At 47.8% G+C, this 20,655-nt stretch overlaps 1 protein-coding gene across 4 annotated transcripts in view; it reads left to right on the top strand.

Annotated features, from left to right (window-relative positions):
- The window catches only part of NCALD (neurocalcin delta), a 382,803-nt gene extending 362,462 nt beyond the window's left edge, over nt 1–20,341 (top strand). For 3 of the 4 annotated variants that reach the window (XM_032316829.1, XM_032316830.1, XM_032316831.1), the window contains 3 exons: nt 4,948–5,344; nt 16,874–16,979; nt 18,408–18,521. In XM_032316829.1, the coding sequence (XP_032172720.1) occupies nt 4,967–5,344; nt 16,874–16,979; nt 18,408–18,505 (582 nt within the window). In that variant the 5' untranslated portion in view covers nt 4,948–4,966 and the 3' untranslated portion in view covers nt 18,506–18,521. Of the gene's footprint in view, nt 1–4,947; nt 5,345–16,873; nt 16,980–18,407 lie in introns of all 4 variants that reach the window. The other variant, XM_032316832.1, reaches the window with a different exon arrangement.
- Nucleotides 20,342–20,655: the final 314 nt, after the last annotated feature.

Here is a 20,655-nt window from a genome sequence, read left to right as displayed (position 1 = left end):
CTCTCTGACCTTTTCCTCTAACCCCAGACTTTGCCATCTAGCTTCCCACCTGACATCTCCAACTGGATATACGCTGGGCATCCCAGAAGGAATACCTGCCTAGACGCACAGACAGGCATGCCTCTGCCTCTCAGCCCAGAGCCCTCCTTCTGCATTTTTCCCATTTCAGGATCAACTTCGTCCTTACAGTTGCTTAGGCCAGAACCTTGGGAATGCTGGACCATTCTCTTTGTCCACCTACCATCAACCAATCCTATGGCCTCTCCCTTGAAGCTGTGTCAGAATCCGAGCACTTATCACCTTCTCTGCTTGCTGCCACCCTGGTCCTGGCCGCCATTGGCTCTTGTCTGGGTCCTTGCTGTGGCTTCTCAACTGTCTCCCTGCCTCTGCGCTACCTTCTTTTAGTTTACTCTCAAAGCAACAGCCAGGGAGTGCCTGTTAAAATAGAAACCAAACTCCTGCCATAGCTCTGTCTTACTCGGAGTGGAAGCCACCACCCTTAGCATCTCCTGTGGGTCCCACGTCACCTGGCCCTTGTTACCGTTCTGGCCTCATCCTTTTTCCTTCCCACCCTCTGCTCCAGCTGCATCCTTGACACACTAAGCCTGCTCCCTGTCTAGGCCCTTCTCGTTTTCTGTTTTTCCCAGCCTGAAATAGCCTCCGCAGTCATCTCCGTGGCCCCCTCCTTCAACTCCTCTCTTCCTTTCCAAAGGTCACTTTCTTAATGGGGTCAGCCCTAGCTGCTTTTTTTAAAATTTTTTTAAGATTTTATTTATTTATTTGACAGAAAGAGAGAGAGACAGTGAGAGAGGGAACACAAGCAGGGGGAATGGGAGAGGGAGAAGCAGGCTTCCTGCTGAGCAGGGAGCCTGATGTGGGGCTCGATCCCAGAACCCTGGGATCATGACCTGAGCCGAAGGCAGACACTAACGACTCAGCCATGCGGGCGTCCCCTTCCCTGACTTCTTAGTTAACATTTCCACACCCACCGAGCCACTCCTGGCATTCCCCAACCCCCTTCCTTCTTTACTTTTCTCCTTGGAGCAACTCCCTCCAACATTCCCCTTATTGATCTTATTTATCATATGTCTCTTGCCACTAGACAATCAGCTCCATGAGAACTAGGGTTTTGTGTGTTCCCTGATGTGACAGCCATGCCTCTCTCCTAGGAGGCACCTGGCACCTATTTGTGAAACGAATGCATGCTAATAGGAGGTCGTCTCCTCTCTCTTAACTGCTTCTTTCTGACTTCCTATGGAACTGTTGTCTTAACTCCTGTCTGTGCTTTGTCCATGGAGTTAGTAGGACACAGTGGTAAAACCAGTGGACAGCCAAGTGCAAACGGAACTTACCCTTTGGCTGCCTCATTCCCAAGCTGTGTGACTTTGGATAAGTAGCTTGGCCTGAGATTTCATTTCTGTGCTAAAATGGAGGAAGCTGCCCCGACTGTCACTCAGGGTTGCCATGAAGTCTCAACGGAATAATGGATAAAGGACCATCAAAGACAAGATGTGGTTTTCATTTACCACGGCGTCTGGCCCAGGCTCAGCACCAGAGCTTTATGGATAGGACGGTCTCATTTAATTCTCAAATCAGTGAAATACAAACTCGCGCCCCTGAACTCATTTTATATATAAGAAAACCGAGGTGCACCAAAAAGTTCAGTGAATTACTTAACTGCCCAAGAGCTAGTCTGCAATTCAGCCAGGCTTTGAACCCAAGCATTTTTATTCCACAATCTTTTTCCCCCACTACGTTCTACTAGCACAAAGTTAATGTCTTAATAACCAAATGGAATAATGAAAAGGATTTGACCCAACGTGCAACTTTTGTCTCCAGACGATTTTGTTCTGGACTGCTAATGAACGTAGCAGTTCCCTGATGGTATTTTTATCCCCTTTTCAACTCAAACAGGCAGAAATTCCCGTCATCCAAAAGAAAAAGGTAGTGCCAGGCATTCCTCTATCTTTCCCCTCCTCCCCCAGGGAAAGAAGCGCTATCATATGTCCCCTGAGATTTCTGTTGTACAGTCTAACCAAGTCCAGATGGTTGTCTCAAGTTCAGACATCATACTTGGTCAAGTATTTGTAGTTATCTATGGAAACAAATTCTGGACTCAGTTGCAAACACGGCTTCCCAAATCACTTATGCCATGCTCTTCTGCCTTGTTTGTGTTATGGCCTTTCTGTGCTAATGAATTTGTAAATGTGGTTTAATTACTGTTTACTGAAAAATAGCTACACACAGATCAGTCTCAGTGGGAGACTTAGCCAAAATGTTGAGGCAATTTCTTTCGAGTACAAAAACAGCTAATAAGTGAGAAGCACTTTTTAAACATTGAGAAAGGAACTTAAGCTTAATTCTGAAGAAACGGTGTTGTATAGACCCAGAAAAAAGAAGTCATTCTTTAAGAGAGTATATTTAAATGGCAGAATGGTATTTTTTTTTCCTAAGGCTGGGCACACGGTGATTTGCACGGAAGCAAAGTACAGGGATGGTGATTTGATTGAACACCACACCGAAGAACTGTACTTTAAAGAGCCCCCAAAAAGGAAAACCCGAAATTACTTATAAATTTCACAAAAATGTCCCGGAGCTCTGTAAAGCCATGTATTATGTATTACCTCCTGTTTCAGAATTCCTGCCTCAGGCAAATTGCCAACTTAGCAACTAAATGACAGTTTTCAAATTCTAATACAAACCAGCCCCTCTAACTTCACTTTCTCCCTCCAGAAAAAAAAAAAAGGGGGAACACACAAGGGAAAGGAAAGTTATTGGAAGGTTCAGTTTATAAATTGTGCTTCATCTGGAGCTGGAGTTTAGACTTGCTCTTGCATAAAAGGTGTTTGCAGGACGGGGTGCTCTGCTCTCCCTGCCCTTTCCGAGGCTCCCGCGGTAGGAGCAGGGGTGGAGCCTGCTCTGCCTCCAGGGCGAAACTCAGAAAACAAAATCAGTCACCTTGCCATTTACTAAGATTGCTTGGCATTTCTTGAACTCTGGATATAAGCAAGAAATTGGAGCCGTGTGAGATGCAAACACTGCCCTCTACGAATTTATTTTTAGTGGGGGCAGAAGACAGAGCTGCAGGCAATTCAATAGAAGAGATTCCCGAACTGGGGGGGGCGGAGCGGGGGCGGGGCACAGGTAAAGGGAGGTCAAAGATACAAACTTCTAGTTATAAGATAAATAAATCCTATGGCACTTCCAGGGCCTCATCACTGTAGGGGAAAGACTTCTTTTCTGGGAAGATTATTACAGATTTCCATGTTGTGATGATTCAGCTGTCCATCGATCATTGCTTTTTTCATTGACTCGCCAAATGTTATTTGTGGGAGCCGGAGAGGGAAAAGTAGTCCCAGTAGAGACTGTGTCTCAAGGGGCTGACCCTGCAGAGAGACGGAGACAGACATTAAATAAACACCACAAGAGAAAATCTCAAAGAAAATTGGGAATCACAATTAAAATGGGGCTGTGTGGTCTTTCAAATAGCCTATAATTTCCCAAGCTTTATTTTCAGGATTTTTTCCAATATCGGAAAAATGCAAAGTGTAAGTGTAGAGCCCCCTTGTAAGAGAAGGGGCTTTTCTTGACGGTGCTTAAATCAAATTAAGACTTTGGAAATAGGAACAAATCTCAGATACCACCTCCTCCAGGAAGGCTTTCCTGATAGCACCTATGCTGCCTTTTGGCTTGGGTGACCTATCTGTGTATTCACATCATGCCACATCCATTACCCTGGTAACACTGAGCTGCATATCTGTTGTACTGTCTGTCCCCTAACTGCCACCACCATTTCTGAACTTACAGCTGGGGGCCTCCGAAGACGGAGGGGCCACATCTCACTCTTCTTTGAATCCACGGCACGCAACACACTCCCGGTGCCTGGTGTTCACTTACTTAATGGTGATGGCTCTGTGAATAGGATGATGATAATTCTAGGGTTTTGTTTTTTTTTTTTTCCATCTAACAAAAGTTGCCTTTGTTCCCCACATTATGTTAAGTTTAAAAATAGGTAACAAAAGTATATATATTCTTGTTTTTTTGAAGTGTAAATGTACTAAGACATGTTAATAGCATTTTACATAAGCATGCCTTTAAAAAATCTGGAAGGACACACACCAAAATGACCGCAAGGTTATGTATAAGTGTGAAGATTTGAAGTGTTGCTAACTTTTTTCTTTATGCATTGCTGTGCTATCTTACTTTGTTTTGATGAGTGTGTACCACTGTTATAATACAATATAAAGTTGATTGTACTTAAAAAGGAAAGTTTGGCCTCTTTGTAAGCACGCATGTAAACCATTTATGAAGCCTCATCTTTACCATCTGAACCCAACACTGACAGTGAATTGACCTTGTGAATTTAAAGAACCCATCTAGCTTGGTAGCGTTTAATGGTATTAAATGGGTTTGTATTGTCCTTACTCATACCTGTTTCTCAATATTCAGAAGGTCCCCAAACAGCACTTTCCTTGGACGTATTTTCTAGCAATAAATCATAAATGACCTCTTCTGTCTCTCTCTCTCTTCCAGTTCTCCTCCTCACATTGTCCCTGCTAATACTGGGATTGCGTGTTACAGCCTCAGTCGTCTTCATGTCGGGCTAGACCTCTTGCAAATAGATGAGGCAGAACTACGTAGCGCATTTCTCTGGCCCTGGCTCTGACTCTCCCCATCCCTCCTGTTCTCCCTCTTTCTTTCATGATGAATCCCTGTTTTCTCATGGCTCAGTACAGAGAAGGCATCCGTTTTCTGGTCCGTGGTATTTCCACTTGACATCTTCGGACTGCCTGTCTTTCTGTCATTCTGTTTGGCTGAATTGGACAACCAGACCATGTTATGGACTCAAAGAGTCCATTTCTTTTCCCCAGAGGAACAGGCACAAATTCTAAAGTGTGCCTCCAAAGAACAGGTCTAAAAACGAGGTGTCTTCTTCTGTCTCTGCAGCTGAATCCTCGCTGCCAGGATGGGGAAACAGAACAGCAAACTGCGCCCGGAGGTCATGCAGGATTTGCTGGAAAGCACAGACTTCACGGAGCACGAGATCCAGGAGTGGTATAAAGGCTTCTTGAGAGACTGCCCCAGTGGACACTTGTCAATGGAAGAGTTTAAGAAAATTTATGGGAACTTTTTCCCTTACGGGGATGCTTCCAAATTTGCAGAGCATGTCTTCCGCACCTTTGATGCCAATGGCGATGGGACGATAGACTTTAGAGAATTCATCATAGCCCTGAGCGTGACATCGAGGGGGAAGCTGGAGCAGAAGCTGAAATGGGCCTTCAGCATGTATGACCTGGATGGGAATGGCTACATCAGCAAGGCGGAAATGCTAGAGATCGTGCAGGTACGTAGCCCTCACCTCTTACAAAGCCAAGGGCATGATTCCCAGGTAAGAACTGGCAGGGGCTCCGTCCAGCATGGGGCAGGGTACAGCCTTGATTCGGCCTGCGCAGTTTTTGAAAATGCTGAACCCATAGTTGCAAACAGAAGAGTACACATAAACACGCAGAGTTTTTGGCATCTCTTGGAAACGCAGATCTGGCAACACTGGGTCCCCATTCTTGCTTGGCCTTAGTCACCTGATTGCTTTGTGGTGACTTCCCCCACCACCACCACAGATGAACATACATTCCTCAGCAAATTCTGCTCACTATGGCCCCTCCATCCACCTGGGACCTGCCCAGACCTCGAGACTTTGGGGTTATATCCCCTGGGGCGGTGTCTAATGATCAGTCTCTGATCTGGGGTTCAAACCCTGCCCCTTTCAGTCACTACCTCTATGACTCTGACCAACTTAATTCACCTAAGTGAGCTTCAGTGTCCCCATCTGTGAAAGGGAACTGCCACCCATGTTTTGGGGTTAGTTTAAGATTAGGTGTGACTGTCCCTGTTCAACGCTTAGCCCAGTGCCAGGCATACAGAAAAGCAGAAAAGCTCATCATCCCCACCATCATTAATTGACAACTCTCTTAGACCCTTGAATAAAGGCAGGGACAGGGCTGGGTTCTGTCTCGTCAGAAATGCAAACGTTGTAGAATCAAGTGAGCACTCCATTTTATTTCCCCAGATCACTCACCGAGAGTAAATACCCTGAACAGGCCAGGAGAAGGGGCCCTGGTGTTGGCCACCTTTTCCTTGTCAGACCCCAAGGGAAGGTAGGGAAGAGACATAAGGAGCCGTAAGTGGTCGTGCCACCACCAGCTTGATCGGCAGTGGGTGGGACTCAGGAAGGAACTTATGGGGACTGAGACACAGCTCAGGGGATGATCAGGACAGCTTCAGCTGCAGGCAATAAAAAGGAGTAGGTGGGTGGGCTGGCCATCACTCACCATCTTGGCAGGAGAACGGGCACAAGAGGGAAGCATCTGGAAGCAGACTGCAGTCCAAGAGAGTGGGCATTTGGCTTCCTGGAGGGCTCATCTCAGAAGTCAGCACTCCTTCCAGAGTGTTGAGGTTCTGAGATAGATCTACAGCCCCTGGGAGGACAGGTGAGGCTGCTGGAAGGGAGGGAGGGGGTGGGACACAAGGAGAAGGAGAGCAGTCCTCTGCTGGTGAGGTTGGGGGTGGAGTCAGGGGAGCATTTGCTTTCAAGGAAAGAACCGGGGAGAGCCTGTTGCAGAAGCCTAATGTCAGAGCCGAAAGAGACCCACATGACTGCCTTGTCATCGAGCCCTTGTAGCTGAGGCCTGGGGTCTGCTCCCGGGGCAGTGGGCCTCACCCCAAAGGGCAGCGAGAGGGACAGGAGCACACGGAGCTGGGGGCGGAGCAGGAGTCCAGTTCCCAGATCTGCCAGCTAGTTCTTTCTGTGGCTCTTCCTTCCCCTGGAGCCGGGACCATCTGAATGCGGTATGTTAAATTAATCTGTCAGAGCCAAGATCTTAAACAAGAATAAAGGATTTCAGGGGCGCCGGGGTGGCTCCGTGGGTTAAGAGATCTGCCTTCAGTTCTGGTCATGATCCCAGGGTCCTAGAATGGAGCCCCTTGTCAGGCTCCCTGCTCCGTGGGGACCCTGCTTCTCCCTCTCCCTCTGCGCCCCCTGCTTGGGCGCTCGCTCTCACCCTCTCTATCTCTCTCTGCACCAAATAAATAAAATCTTAAAAAAAAAAAAAAAAGAGTAAAGAATTTCTTACCTCCCCCAAGGACAAATGTATAAAATAATATAATGTCAGCGGTAAAAATATGGGCGGTACAGAAGAATACAAAAGCAAAAGAGAATTCTCCATATCCCCACTCCGCATACAAAGAGAATCACTGCGATTAATTTTCTAGTATTAGAAAATAATATTTTCTGGTCTCATTTCCATCATTTAAATGATTTCATAAAGTATATGAAATTTTGTTTCTTGCCATTTTTCACTCAACATAATAATACAAGTATTGCTCATGTCATAAAAACTTTAATAAAATGATACTTTAATAGCTGCGTAATAGTCATGCAGGACAACTTACTTTCTCTTGCTCTGTTGTTGGATATATAGCTTGTTTCCAGGTTTCATTAATATATATGCTGTAATTTCTAAGTATAAAATAACAGATCATTCTTGTGCGTGCTGCTTTTTCTATATGTAGCATTATCCCCCTTAGGATGGGTTCCCAAAAGTATAGTTACTGGGCCAAAGGGAAGGAGCACTGATTTCTGAGGTGCTAGATGCTCTCTGCCAAGCTATTTTCCCAAACACGCTGCCTGAGTGAATGAAGGAGTTGCCACGGCATTGCACTTTTCCGGTTTTTCTTCATCTTTGCTAATTAAACTAACATTTAAATTTCAAAGGTGATTCGTTTTAATTAGCTTTATTTTGTCTCTCCTTTTGGGGGTGGGGGAGTGCTGCACTCTGCCCCCGTGTCCTCTGCCCCGCTGCAGAGAAAGGGGGTGACTATGTTCTCCTTTTGAAGAGAATGACTTCCTGATTGGGATCTAAGGGAAAAAAGAATTCGTTAGCCACTGTGTTCTCTCCTGTCGAACATTTTTGCGCAGTTCTCCTGGCTGCCCCTGGTCAGGCAGGGGTTTGGTGGACGGTACTGATGAAGATGTTGACCCTCAGTCAGGGAGAACCCTCCAGAACCTTTGGGCTTCTGAACATCAGACCATTCAAGCATGGGCTCACACCTACAGTTCAGCACCGGCTAGGTAGCTGGCCCCGGGAATATAGAGTGTGGGCAGCAACACAGACACCCTCCCCAGGCTGTGGAATTTGGTTTGCAAGGGTGGGTGGGGACTTGGCAGAGGACACCCAGAAAGTTCTAGTAAGCACTTGCTGAGCCCCTGCCCTGTGTTCAGCACGGAATGTAGAAAGGGACCATAGAAATGAAGGGTCATTCAGCTTCACAAGACATTTTCTCCTTTACACCCCCGAACCATAAGTAGCTCAGTCCGCTCACAGGCCCAGGGGAAGTTTCCAGGTCATCACAGGAAGGACTCGGAGTCCTTAATAAATGCTTATGTACTCAGGGTTTTTGAGGAGCCTGCAAATGGAAACCTCAAGTCTCCTTGATTGTTTCCTGCAGCCCTGTCTCCGATGATTAATATTCATGACCATGGGGACTCCGCCCTCCAATGATTAATATTCATAACCGTGGGGAGGAAACATTGCAGCACCCTGAGGCGCTTTCCAAATTGCCAAAGAAATTCAATTAAATTTAGAGCCATTTTCCTACGAAGGGCTAGGTTATTCTGTTCTGCTCCTTTGCAAACGGACAGTTCCGGATTCTGCCTTATTCTTGTGCTGAGCCCTGGGTTGGACACTATCAGACTTTCCGTTCGTTTCCTCTTTTCTCTCCCCACCTAGAAAGCGAAGGCCAGCACTCCGGACGCTGGGCCTGTCCCAGGAAGCCGTGTACCAGTGTGCGGGTTCTTGGGGGGTGGGGCGCGGAGGGGGTGCTGGTTGCAGCTGGTTCCCGCCCTCCAGCAAGGACCTCTGCAGAGCTGCGCCTACTTCAGACCAGTCACTGTCCCTTGGGTTTCTGCTTTGTGTTAGGTACATCTTTGTTAGGGGGTGATGAGACGGGGGCAAGATGTGGGCCCCAGAATCATTCACAAAGGACGCTTCCATTTGTTAAAGTGAGTAAAACCCGCAACTCGATGGCAGGCACCGAAGTGTGAATTCTTGGGTGAATTTCTGTTCTTCCAAGACTCAGAAATTCAAGCAGTTTAATAAATTCATGGTGTTCACTGACAGACCCTAAAGACTGGTCAAGGTGTGGATTGGGGTCCAAATGAGTTTATAATTAGGCTCGACAAGAATGAAGTGTGGGATTCTGTAAATTTTCCAGTTTTTCTTCCCTGAGGTTGCTTTTCGGAGTTTAGCGTTGGCAATCACAGAATATTTTTTATGGGGCGAGCTTTAGTCTGTTGTAGACTCCAATACTGACATAACAGCCAGGGAGTTTCCTTTTGTTGCTCTAACAGATTACCGTAAACATAGTTGCTTAAAACAACGCAAAGTTATGATTTTAACAGTTCTCCAGGTCAGAGATCTGAACTCAGTTTTACTGGACGAAAAATCAAGGTGTCCATAGGTTGCATTCCTTCTGGATGTTTTAGGGTAAAATGTGTTTCCTTGCCATTCCTGGTTTCTGGAAGCATTCCTTGGCTTGTGGCCCCCTTCCTGCATGTCCAGAGTCAGCAAGGTTAGATGGATTGAGTCCTTCTCACACCAGCATTTCTCCGGGCATCTCCCTTTGCTTCTCTCTTCCACTCAGAAGGATCCTTGCCATTACATTGGGAGACACCTGTCAGGAGAACCTTGTGATTGCAAGTCTTTAACTTAATTCCCATCACGCTTTTAGCATGTAAGGTGACATATTCACAGGTTCTGGGGGTAACAACCTGCATATCTTTGGGGGGACTGTTATTCAGTCTACCACATATGCCAAAATGCAGTTATGTTCCTTTTTTAAAAAAATAATTTTGTGCTCTATCAACATCTGGATGAACAAACAAAACCATATGCAGATTTATTTTTAGAGCCTTAAATGAGCATTTTCACGTTCACGTGTTTGTTTTTTTTCAAGTGACAAATTTAGGAACACGGTTTAGGCCCAGTATTTTATTACTGCATCAAAACTGCCCCTCAGGAGTCATAAGCCAGACAGATAACAGCTCTGACCTTTTCCTCCAGTTACAGCAGGTCCTCTCCTCCAGATGGGGGCCCCGAGACCTGGGAGAAGCCTTCTGCCTCATGTAGCCACCTGTCAGCCCAGCTGGAGACAGGTCTGCACCGAACACCCGTCCCAGCACAGGGTCTAAGGAAGGGGCCGAGGGAGTGGGGAAGGGACGTTGCTGATTTGCCCTTGAGTGCTTGGCCACTCCCTGGGTTGTGAGGGAGCTTGGTAAATGTTGGCTACCATTATTCTATTGCAATTCCCAGAGCTAGGACAGGATGTTTTCCTGCTAAATAAAGGGAGATGGTTTCCCAAAGGACGAGGTAATAGAATCTTCAATTAAGTTTAAGTTAAGGGGCGCCTGGGTGGCTCAGTCATTAGATGTCTGTCTGCCTTTGGCTTGGGTCATGGTGCCAGAGCCCGGGACCCCGTGTCGGGCTCCCTGCTCAGCGGGAAGCCTGCTTCTCCCTCTCTCACTCGCCTTGCTTGTGTTCCCTCTCTCACGGTCTCATTCTTTGTCAAATAAATAAATAAGTCTTTTTTAAAAAAACTTTTAAGTTGAATTCGCCTAGTCATAAAATGTATATTAACAAAGAGGAAGGAGGTAACCCCACGAAACCCTCAACAAATGGAACTCACAGATATTCTGGAACAGATGACTTTAGGAGTTCCCGACCTTCTTCATCTCTTACCTTTCCCACCAAACACCAGCCCATCTGGGAATAACTAAAACTTCCGGGCTACTCCGATGCTCACAGGACTCTGACGAAAGAATGACCAGCTTTCCAGAAGAGAATGTGGTTGGCACCAGGAATGCCCCAAAGCTGGACTGGTTCTCAAGTTCAAGTTAGAGACTTTCTGAGAGGATATACCCAGGCTGGCATCATGTTACCCAGAACAGTCCTCAGGAAACTTACTTTGAAAACTACGTTGGCAATTTTCTAATTAGCATCTTTATTACTTGGATGTTAATGATTGCTTCAAAAATACTGGTGTTCAGATCATTACTGTCTTGGAATCAGACTCTCCCTCCTCGTTGTGACATGGGTTAATTGGCATTTTAAATGAAGGCTGGGCGGGTGTCAGGACACCTTTAATCTACCTTTTCATGGATTTTGGAATGAGTGCAACCTGAGGGAAGGAGATTAGGCGCATCTTGGCAGCTCATCATGGAAGATTTCATTTCTGTTTCTTTTTAGCAGCATTAGAAATTTTTTTTCTCATTCCCTCGTGTGATGAAAGGCTCACATACCTACACAGCAGCTGGATGAGGAGGAAGGAGGGGACGGTGGGGGCCAGGCAAATGTCTGCCCTCCAGGAGCACCAAACAAAGGCACGGGTTAGTCCCAGCTGGTGGCAAGATCACCAGCCCACTTGTGAGTGTCTGTGCCGCTGAGGACCAAAGTGAGGACCAGAGAAACTTCTTTACCTTCGTTCAGAGCCACTTCCTGAGTGGCACTTGCATTTTCTCTCCAGATCTTCTTTCTAAATTGACGCCATAGATACTCTATCAATTTTAATACGTTCCTTGGAAGCTTTAAAGACTGGGTTCTTTTGATTCCGGGGGTAGGGGTGGGGAGTGGGTGATGGGACAAGAGCTTCTAATCCGTTTTGATATGGCCCCTGGGAATTCAGCTCCACACCCTTGCCTAATTCCCATTTTTGAACGTGGACCACAGATGTGACCCCAGAATGCAACTTAAGATTTCTCTCCTGGAGGCAGCTGTAAAGTCATTGCTTAGACCACTGACTTTCTGGAAGAGCTAATCTTCGTGCGCGCCATTGTGTTTGGTTTACCCTCTTATTAGGGGATTAATCTTATGACAAGGGTTTAACTCTTAGCATGGAGTGTGCTATCTGGTGATGTGAGTGAGGTGCCCCTCTCCAGCAGGTCCCTCCCTGTGGCATTCTTGGCCTTCCCATAGCCTTCATGGCCTCCTCGTCTTTCTTCTGCTGCCCGAACACGGACACTTCCAAGCAGAGTTCCAAATACAGCCCGTGTTTCCTGCAGAAGTCTCCTCTCCTCAGTGCTCACCAAGGGCTAGCCCCGTGCCAAGGGCTTTCCACGCTGTGTCTGACTCCTAGGTCTGCCGTCCCAAATTATCATCGACTGGGCAGCTTGGCACACAGCAGAAATGTATTGTCTCAGTTCTGGATGCCAAATGTCCAAAATCAAGGTGTGAACAAGGTCGGTTCCTTCTGGAGACTCCTGGGGGTCGGCAGGGGAGGTCATCTGTTACATGCCTCTCTCCTAGCGTCAGTGGTGACACAACCCTCAGTGTGCCTGGCTCACAGCCGCGTCACTCCAGCCTCTGCCTCCATCTACCGTGACGCTCTCCCTGTGAGTCTGAGTCTAGATTTCTTTCTTCTTACATGAACTCCAGTCACTGGATTGGTTGGGGCCTGTCCTAATCCAGCCTCATCTTATTTTAACCTTATTACAGCTAAGAAAACCCTTTTTCCAAAGAAGGTCACCTGAATTCTTCTCACCTCCGCCATCTTCTGGATGAACACGATGTTTTGCAGGACAGTGTTTCACCTGCGGCACATGCCTCCTCTCACTGAATCTTTACAACAACCTTGGTAACCCCACGTTAAGGAGGAAACAGCTGATGACTTCCAGATCTCCAGCTCCATTAGGTCCAACTTTTTTTTTTAAGACTTTATGTTTAAGTAATCTCTACACCCCACGGGGGGCTGGAACTCACAACCCAGAGATCAAGGCCGCACACCCCACCGACCGAGCCAGCCATGTGCCCCTGTTATGTCCTACTCTTTGTGACATCTTCACTGAGCTGTTGCTCTGCTATTTCACAAAGTCAGCATTCCACAATCAAACTCATCCCTACCCCCTCACCCCCCACACGTGAAGGCCTATAATATAACAGCTCTGGAACATCTGTTAGGACAGTAATAAAAGGGCCCTTTGGAGGGGGCTCTCTGAAGCTGCTTTTGCATTGCACTTTGGGTAAGATTGAAAAAGAACATTAACTGTCCTTATCGAAAAATGATGAGTACCGCCACAGACTTGACAGAAGACCATGGCAGGAGGAATGACCGATTTCAGAAAATATGAAGGAGGCTGATTGAATGGGTCTGCTGACTGCCAGATGTGAGGATAGATGACAGAGAGGCACCAAAGATGTCTGACTTGACCACAGGGTGGACAAGTTTTGGGAGGGCAATGATGAGTTTGCTCTTTTTCTGGCAAAGTCTTCCATGAAACCTAATGGAAGAATGGAGCTGCTTTGGTTGAAAGGGAGCAGGGCCCGTGTCATCTCCTCCCCTCCCAGGAAAAGTACCTACAGCTCCTTGGGGAGAACATTAGGAAAGTTCCTGACTGCATGTATTCTTCTAAGCACTAAACAAGAAACTACTTACACCATTCCAGAAACACAGACATCGATCCTATTTCAAAAGTGTTTCCCAGAAAGATCCTCATGGCCTCTCTCCACCCTCACTTCCTGGTGGGCAGTATCCTTCTATGCGGGGTGTTCTTCTTTATCTAGAATCTAAATGCAACCTTGTACTGCCTAACCTCTTGTGCTTTTGGTTGGTTGTCATGGGACCCTCCATCTTCTGGTGAAAGCAGGTGGTCTGGTTTCCTTCAGAGAGAAGGTTGTGCTTTAACTCTTGGAACTGTGCCTGCCCTGCAATCATTCTACAACTTTTATCAGTGCAGACGTGACTCCTTTTCCAGCATCCCAAGAGGTGGTTCATTCAGAGGGAAAAAGAAAGAAAAACATAGGCTATGAGGAAGCTAGAGAGAGCCCCGGTCACAGGGCCGGCGCCATCCCAAGCCTACGTAGGGGCAGAGCCAGAGCTGGGCTCTTGGGTGTCCTCTAGCTCTGTGTTTACCCAGATTCAAGAATGAGGCTCTTCAAGTTTAATTAAAAACAGGATGTCCCTGCCGGGGCTCTCATTGACATTGCTAAAAATAAGTAGGGAAGTAGCCTGGCCTCTTCATGGTTTAATCCCATTAAATTTAGGGAAGGGGGGGAACTGGGGCTAATAAAAGACATGATTTGTTTCAGATGGCTGCCTGGCCTTGTGTCTTCTCTCTCCCCGTGCTGGGGAGCCTTAGATTCTGAAGTTCTAGTGCATTCGGCTCTGGGTTGTTGATGCCATGGGAAGAGGACAATGGGACAATTTCCCAAATGTGGTTTTTTCCAGGCTGCCATCTACTTCCTCATCTTGGGACCATTGGGATTTGTCACCTCAGCTCTTCACTCACTGCTCTGGTGCCACACACATCATAGACCTGGTTTTGTGAATAATTCACTAATCTCTGTCTGTTGATGCGCATTAAACAGAAAAAATCTAATCTAGAGTTACAAAAGAGACGTCTGGAATGCCTCACTTCCTCCTAAGCCCTGCGATACACTTAAACATTGTGCCTTTGCCCCATTCCAGAAGTCCTGTTTGCAAATATACTCATGTAAAGGCATCCTGACTTTTTTTGATTTTTATATTAACCCATCTTTATTTCTCTGTCCCAACCCCACTTCTTTGGCCTGAACGCTAAAGGCTAAATCTCTTGAAGACCTTGGGTTGAATGCAGGGGCCTCATTTTCTCACACAAAGTCATCTGTTTGCATGATCTTTCATTCATTTGTTCAACCAGGAGAATTAATCTCTGGGTTAGTCCACAGTTGACTTGCCATCAGAATTCCAAGAAGGAGGATTTCATGAGACCCAACTTTTAGAGGCTTAGAGTTCCTCACCATCACGGGAGCCAGAGGTGGCGTAGATGAAGGCTTCCCCAAGAGTTATGAAGGCACACTGGAATAACTGTACCCATCTAAGTGGGGGTCATACAAAATGGGGTGCTTTTGGTCACCAATACAGTGTCTCCCAAGCACTCTGGCAGAGGATTGGGGAGATACAGAATAAGAAACACTGTGTTGGTCATTTTGACAATTGACTGTCTGCCACCTAGCACACAGTAGACACTCAATAAATAACTGATGAGTAAAACTGATGAATGACAATTTTTTGATTCTCTGAATACCACTGCTTGTAAGTAAGAGGGAGGTTTGGAGAGTATATGCAAATAGGTAAATCCAAATTCATATCACTTCTATCTTTTTGTGGCTTATTGGAGAATGACAGATCCCTTCCCATGCTCCCTGGGGGGCCCCATGGGTCCGTCCTGACCTGCTGTGGGGCCACATCTTGTAGCAGGCTCCCCCGTGCTCATGCTCTCCACCTTTTTACCATTCCTCCTACTTGGGGGTCCACGCAGGTCTTTCCCTCTGTCCTTTTCCTCTGGGATCTCTCCACTTCCTTCATCTCCTTGCTGGCCTCACTCCTCATGGAAGCCTGCCCTAATCCTCCTGGCAAAGAAGGCTCCCCTGTTACATTTGCCTTGACAGTGACTCCATGAGGGCCAGGCTGGGACAGATAGGCCTGGCGTGTAATAGCTGGTGAATAAATAGGTGGGGAATGACCAAGGGAAGGGGTGAATGCATGAGCTATGGGACAGGGAGATCAGGGATTTTCTTCACCTGGGGTCTTCGGGGGGGCCCTCAAATCCACAAGCCCCTGGAGCTGTCTGCCACAGTGTGTGCCTGGTTTCTAAGGGGAGCACCCATAGCTTTTGACAGACCAAACAATTGTGGGGGCCAAGGGCAGGATGCCCCATGATGGGCACTTCGGCAGGAAGATTATTTTGAGTTAAAAAGCAGTTGAAACCCAGCAGATTCAGGAACAGCTCTTGAAACCCAGGAGATTCAGGAACACCTCTCCCACAACTGCCTAAAAAGATTTAGGTAGAGAATCCAGGAAGAGAACCACCACCCCCAAGAACGACATTACTGTATGAATGAGATACAGTAGGCAGGGAGGAACGTCGAAAGGCCTTTTTGATCCAAGTCCCCCATGTCCCTTTGTTTCCAAGTGTCCCAGGACACATTCGTTTACCAAACTACATTTGACAACAGGCCTCCAGGGCCTTTACTGAGTAGTGTGGGGGGTCCGTGGCATTGGGGGAGACCGTTTAAGTACTGCTTACAAAACTCAGTAGAACCCTGTTTTTGCTCATCAGAGTTCAGATGTACCCGATTTATCTCAAGCCTCGAGTTGCATAATCATTTAGTGCAGAGCTTGGGTGGCACACGGCTTCATCTTGGGGATGCCTGGGAACATGCTGGGAAGCAGTGTGAGGCTACTGCTGCATTTAGGGGCCAGGTGGGTTGGGGGGGGCGGAGGAGAGAGCATCGGGATGGATTGGTAATGTCTACCTGGGAGAAGGCGTGGGCAGACAATTGCAGACCATTAGGCACTTATTATCCTTGTAAGACTTGTGTAGAGATGCCGGCCTATCTTTCTGGCCTGAGGAATGTCTCCCTCAGCCTTGCTGCTAGAAGTGGGGTTCTCAGGAGCAACAGCAGCTCCACACAGAAGCTTATTAGAAATGCAGGATCCCAGGCCTCATGACCACCCCCCACCCCCAGCCCTGCTCAATCAGATTTTGCATTTTCACAAGATCCCCAGAGGATTTGTATGCACGTGAGGGTCTGAGACACAAGGGGCGACACAGCCTTCCTGCTGGCTTCTCACGGCTGGAGCCAGCCCCACTGGCCAGGCCACCCTTGCTGGTCACCACACGCTGGTTTTCTACAGCACATCAACAGGAACAGGACTGGCTCCCTGGGCTCATCGGGGCCATTCCCTTCGCCCCTCTCTCTGGGATGTTTAATGATAAAGCTCTTATCTTACTATCTTACTACGATTACTTCTTGTCTTACTATCACATCATTTCTGTCCCTAGGCGATCTATAAGATGGTTTCCTCTGTAATGAAAATGCCTGAAGATGAGTCAACCCCAGAGAAAAGGACAGAAAAGATCTTCCGCCAGATGGACACCAACAGAGATGGTAGGAGGCTGTGGGGGCTTGGCTTCTCTCAGAGTGGGGACTGTGGGCGGGGCTGGGGCCCCTCAGGCAGGCAGATGCCACTAAGGGACAAGATAGCCGCAAGGATCTGGCTCACAGGTCTTTGTGAAAGGGCTCATCTCACATGCTCCCTGGAGGTGCAAGACAGAGAGGGACCAAGGTGGGGACAGGCCGAGACCACAGCAGGCTGGAGCCGGGCAGGTCAGCTCAGTGGAAAGCAGAGAGGGACTGGGTGTGACTCCTCTCAGACCCTGGCGGCTTTCACCCCAGCCTGCCCAGGGCTTGCGCTTGGGCTCTTCTGCGCATGCCCGGAGGTGTTGGGTTTCCCGGAGCCACGTGGTCTTCCCCACCCAGTGTCCGCCAGGGGAGGAGGGGATTGAATTGGCCAGCACTTTCTGCCCGGAGGGTGCCCCCTACAGTTCAAAACCAAGGAGGAGATTCCAAACAATCCGAAGTGAAAAGGGAGGCTGAACTCAAGAATAGTGGACCTTAGATGTTGGGATGCAGATGGAATATAGGAGGCCCAATCAATTTGAATTTTTGATGAAGAACAAATGTTCTTTAGAGAAGTATTCCCGATGCAATATTTGCGACACACTTAAATGAACCCCCAAAATTGTTTATTTGAAGTTCAGTGTTAACTGGGGTCAAGGGAGCAAGTCCCCTCTGGAAGCTCCTATCTAGAGCTGCCCCGGCAGCTTCCCCTGAGAATGGGACCTTCTGGAAGCACCAGGAAAGGGGAAGAAGCTTTGCCTGCCCCAACTATACGACAGAGGGACCTTCCAGAAGGTAGACCCACACATATCCCAGCTTACTCAGCAAGGAAGGGGACCCACGGATAAAAGTGGGATCCCAAGTCTGTGTCCTCCAGCCTGCTCGGATTGACCTGAGGGCTCCCCTCAGCCTCGTTACTTTCTTACTTTGGATGGAGGGGCAGCCTCCTCACATGTTGTCCAAAAGAAGGAGCCCTCCCCCCAGAGTCTGTGTGGGCTCCTCTGCTCCCATGGAGGGAGAGGGACTCTTGCTGCAAAGCTAAGGCTACCGCAAAGAGGCAGAAGGCTCTGGGGAAACCCCATGACGGAAGTGGTGCCTTAGGAGTGCAGCCTGCTCTCTTAAAAAGGCAAAGGTCAGCTATCTGTTGCACAAACACCGAGTGAGAACCGCCTGCCCCCTCCTGGGAACCTGTCCTATGTGGCCATCTGACCCCTGTGAGCAGGGCCTCCCAGAAGCAGCACGCTGTCCTGGGGGCCGCTGTCCTAGGTGCTGGCTGGGCCGAGGCGCTCACGGTGGTGGGCTGGGAGAGCAGGAGGGAAGGGAAAAGGTGAGCGGTTGCTGCCACCTAGATGTGGTGGGACCCTACATCCGTGTAGCTGCCACCAGCCCCCGCTCACCTGTCCTCTTGCTTTCTAGGAAAACTGTCCCTGGAGGAGTTCATCCGTGGGGCCAAGAGCGACCCGTCCATAGTGCGCCTTCTGCAGTGCGACCCCAGCAGCGCCGGCCAGTTCTGAGCTCTGCACCCCACGGATTGTAGAGCTGCTGCTTGTGTTTGTTCCCTTTCCACCTTTCTTTTTAACAAAACTTTTTTTTTTTTTTTTTTGCCAAACAATATTGATGGTGATGCTGTCCCCCGTGCGGTCAGACGCACCTTCCTCCGTGCCGCCTTCAGCTTCCTCTGTTGTGGGAATGCCCAGAGCCCCAACGTGCTTGTGGAGAGCATGGACGTGCCATCGTGCACGGACTGTGTGCTGTTCGTCGTTCTATGATGTCTCATCATTCCTATTGTTATTTTTCTTCTGATTCCAATGTTTCTGTTCTCAGACCGAAGACTTGGGGAGGCTAGAGGGGGCCAAGCAATCCAGTCCCGGGATTCTATGGCTAGCTCCCAGGAGCTTGTTTGAAAAACAAAACTCCCCACCTGGGTCTGGAGCCACTCGTGCCCTCCGGGTGGTGGCTTCCAGGTTCCCCAGGACAGGGGACCCCCTGGGGCTGGGCTCTGAAAGGGGCCTGTAGGCCTCCACTCCACCCTCTTCCCCAGCAGGCTGTAGTGTCTAAGCTGTGAACATTTCAAGGTTAATTCATAGAGAAGAGGAAAAAAGATGGCTCAGCTGTTTCTTCACATGGTTTACACTAGTTGAGCTAAGATGAGTTTCTTTGAAAATTAAACACAAATGGTAACCTACCTAACAAAACCAGACCCATCTTGTTGCCTATTGTGATTTAAAAAAAAAAAAAAAAAGACTGCTGTATATAAAATATTGGGTATTGCAGACCAAATTAAGTGTTTTGCCTTGTTTAAATGAAATGCATGTTTAGTGAGCACTAATACAATCTTATTACAGAAGACTGTTTTTAGTAGCTTAATGTGAAGTAAGCCAACTATAATGAATGTCTGTGTCTTGTTTTAAAGTCATATCTGTCTTTGCACAAATGCACCAATCAACAGGTATATTTTATATATTCCAGAGAAGTTCAAAGTCACCATGACTAGGGCCCAACCTTAATTTTGAGTGCATTTCCAGAGTGGTAGTGTCTACAGGATAGAAGTAGGGCACAGTTAAGTGGGACATGTCCATTGGGCATCAGAAGGTTTGTCTTTACGAGAGATGTGAAGTCACCGTTAGCCCACTCAGCCCAGCAGCTCAATGGGAGTAGACTGGAAGTCTGGTGTTTTTCTGAGTAGATCAATATGCTGTCGACCCAACAACAACAACAACAAAAACACAAATTCTTGGGACTTCCCAATGGTTTAACCCACATGATGAGTAAGGAGCTGTATCTGCAGTGTGGACCTTTCCATGCCCCGGGGCCCTTCATAGGGTTCAAGGTTGAGCAGTGAGCTGACTCTTCATGAAGAAGGCATGGCCCAGAGTATCTGTGCTTTCCAGGGCCCATGGTGGGGAATCCAAAAGTATTTCCCATCACCATGTTCTCTGAATGCCAAATTCTGTTTCCAGAAGGGACAGTGCAAATTTGAGTCACTCTTTGGCTGGTGACCTCACATACACTAATTGGAGTACAAATTGCTGATCTCAAGTCAGTCAGTTATAGTTTCACAAGTAGTAGGCCTGGGGAAGTCCAGGCACTCAAGGACCCAGATGGGGAGGACCTGCCCAGGGAGGAGGCAGAGAGATCCCTAGTGGGTTTATCTGCAGCCAAGCTACACCCTGTAGACCACGACCCCCAGAAAGACAAACATAACTATGAGGAAGATGACGCTGAGCCCATTCCAACTCCAGACTCTTCTTTATTACTTGAGTCCCTTTTAAGTAGTAGCAAAAATCTGAATTTCCATGGTTGACCAAAATGAACCAACTTGCCAGGATGAAATCTGGAGACCTAAACACGGTAAAATTGTCTTCCTCTTCCTCTGAGTGTCCGTTCCTCACAACAGGTCTGTCCTGAGACTTGCCAAATTCCTCCATGGGCCGAGTGGTAAGACCTGGGTTTGAAAACCAGGGAATTAAACTAAGAGGTGGAGGGCACAGTGAGTGAGGGGCCCAGCAAACATGCTGGCCATGGTCAGCAGTACATCCTATTGCCTCCCACCACTGCTCTGGACTGAAGACCTAATTCCCCCTTCCAGTTCCCCCTTGGAAGCCTGCCTAAGCTCTACCCTCGGTCAGGACATCTTGTTGAGCCAGACTCACCCAGTTCCCTA

The sequence above is a fragment of the Mustela erminea genome, chromosome 16 (assembly GCF_009829155.1).
Source record: "Mustela erminea isolate mMusErm1 chromosome 16, mMusErm1.Pri, whole genome shotgun sequence".
Taxonomy (NCBI): domain Eukaryota; kingdom Metazoa; phylum Chordata; class Mammalia; order Carnivora; family Mustelidae; genus Mustela; species Mustela erminea.
This window is presented reverse-complemented; position numbering and strand designations above follow the sequence as displayed.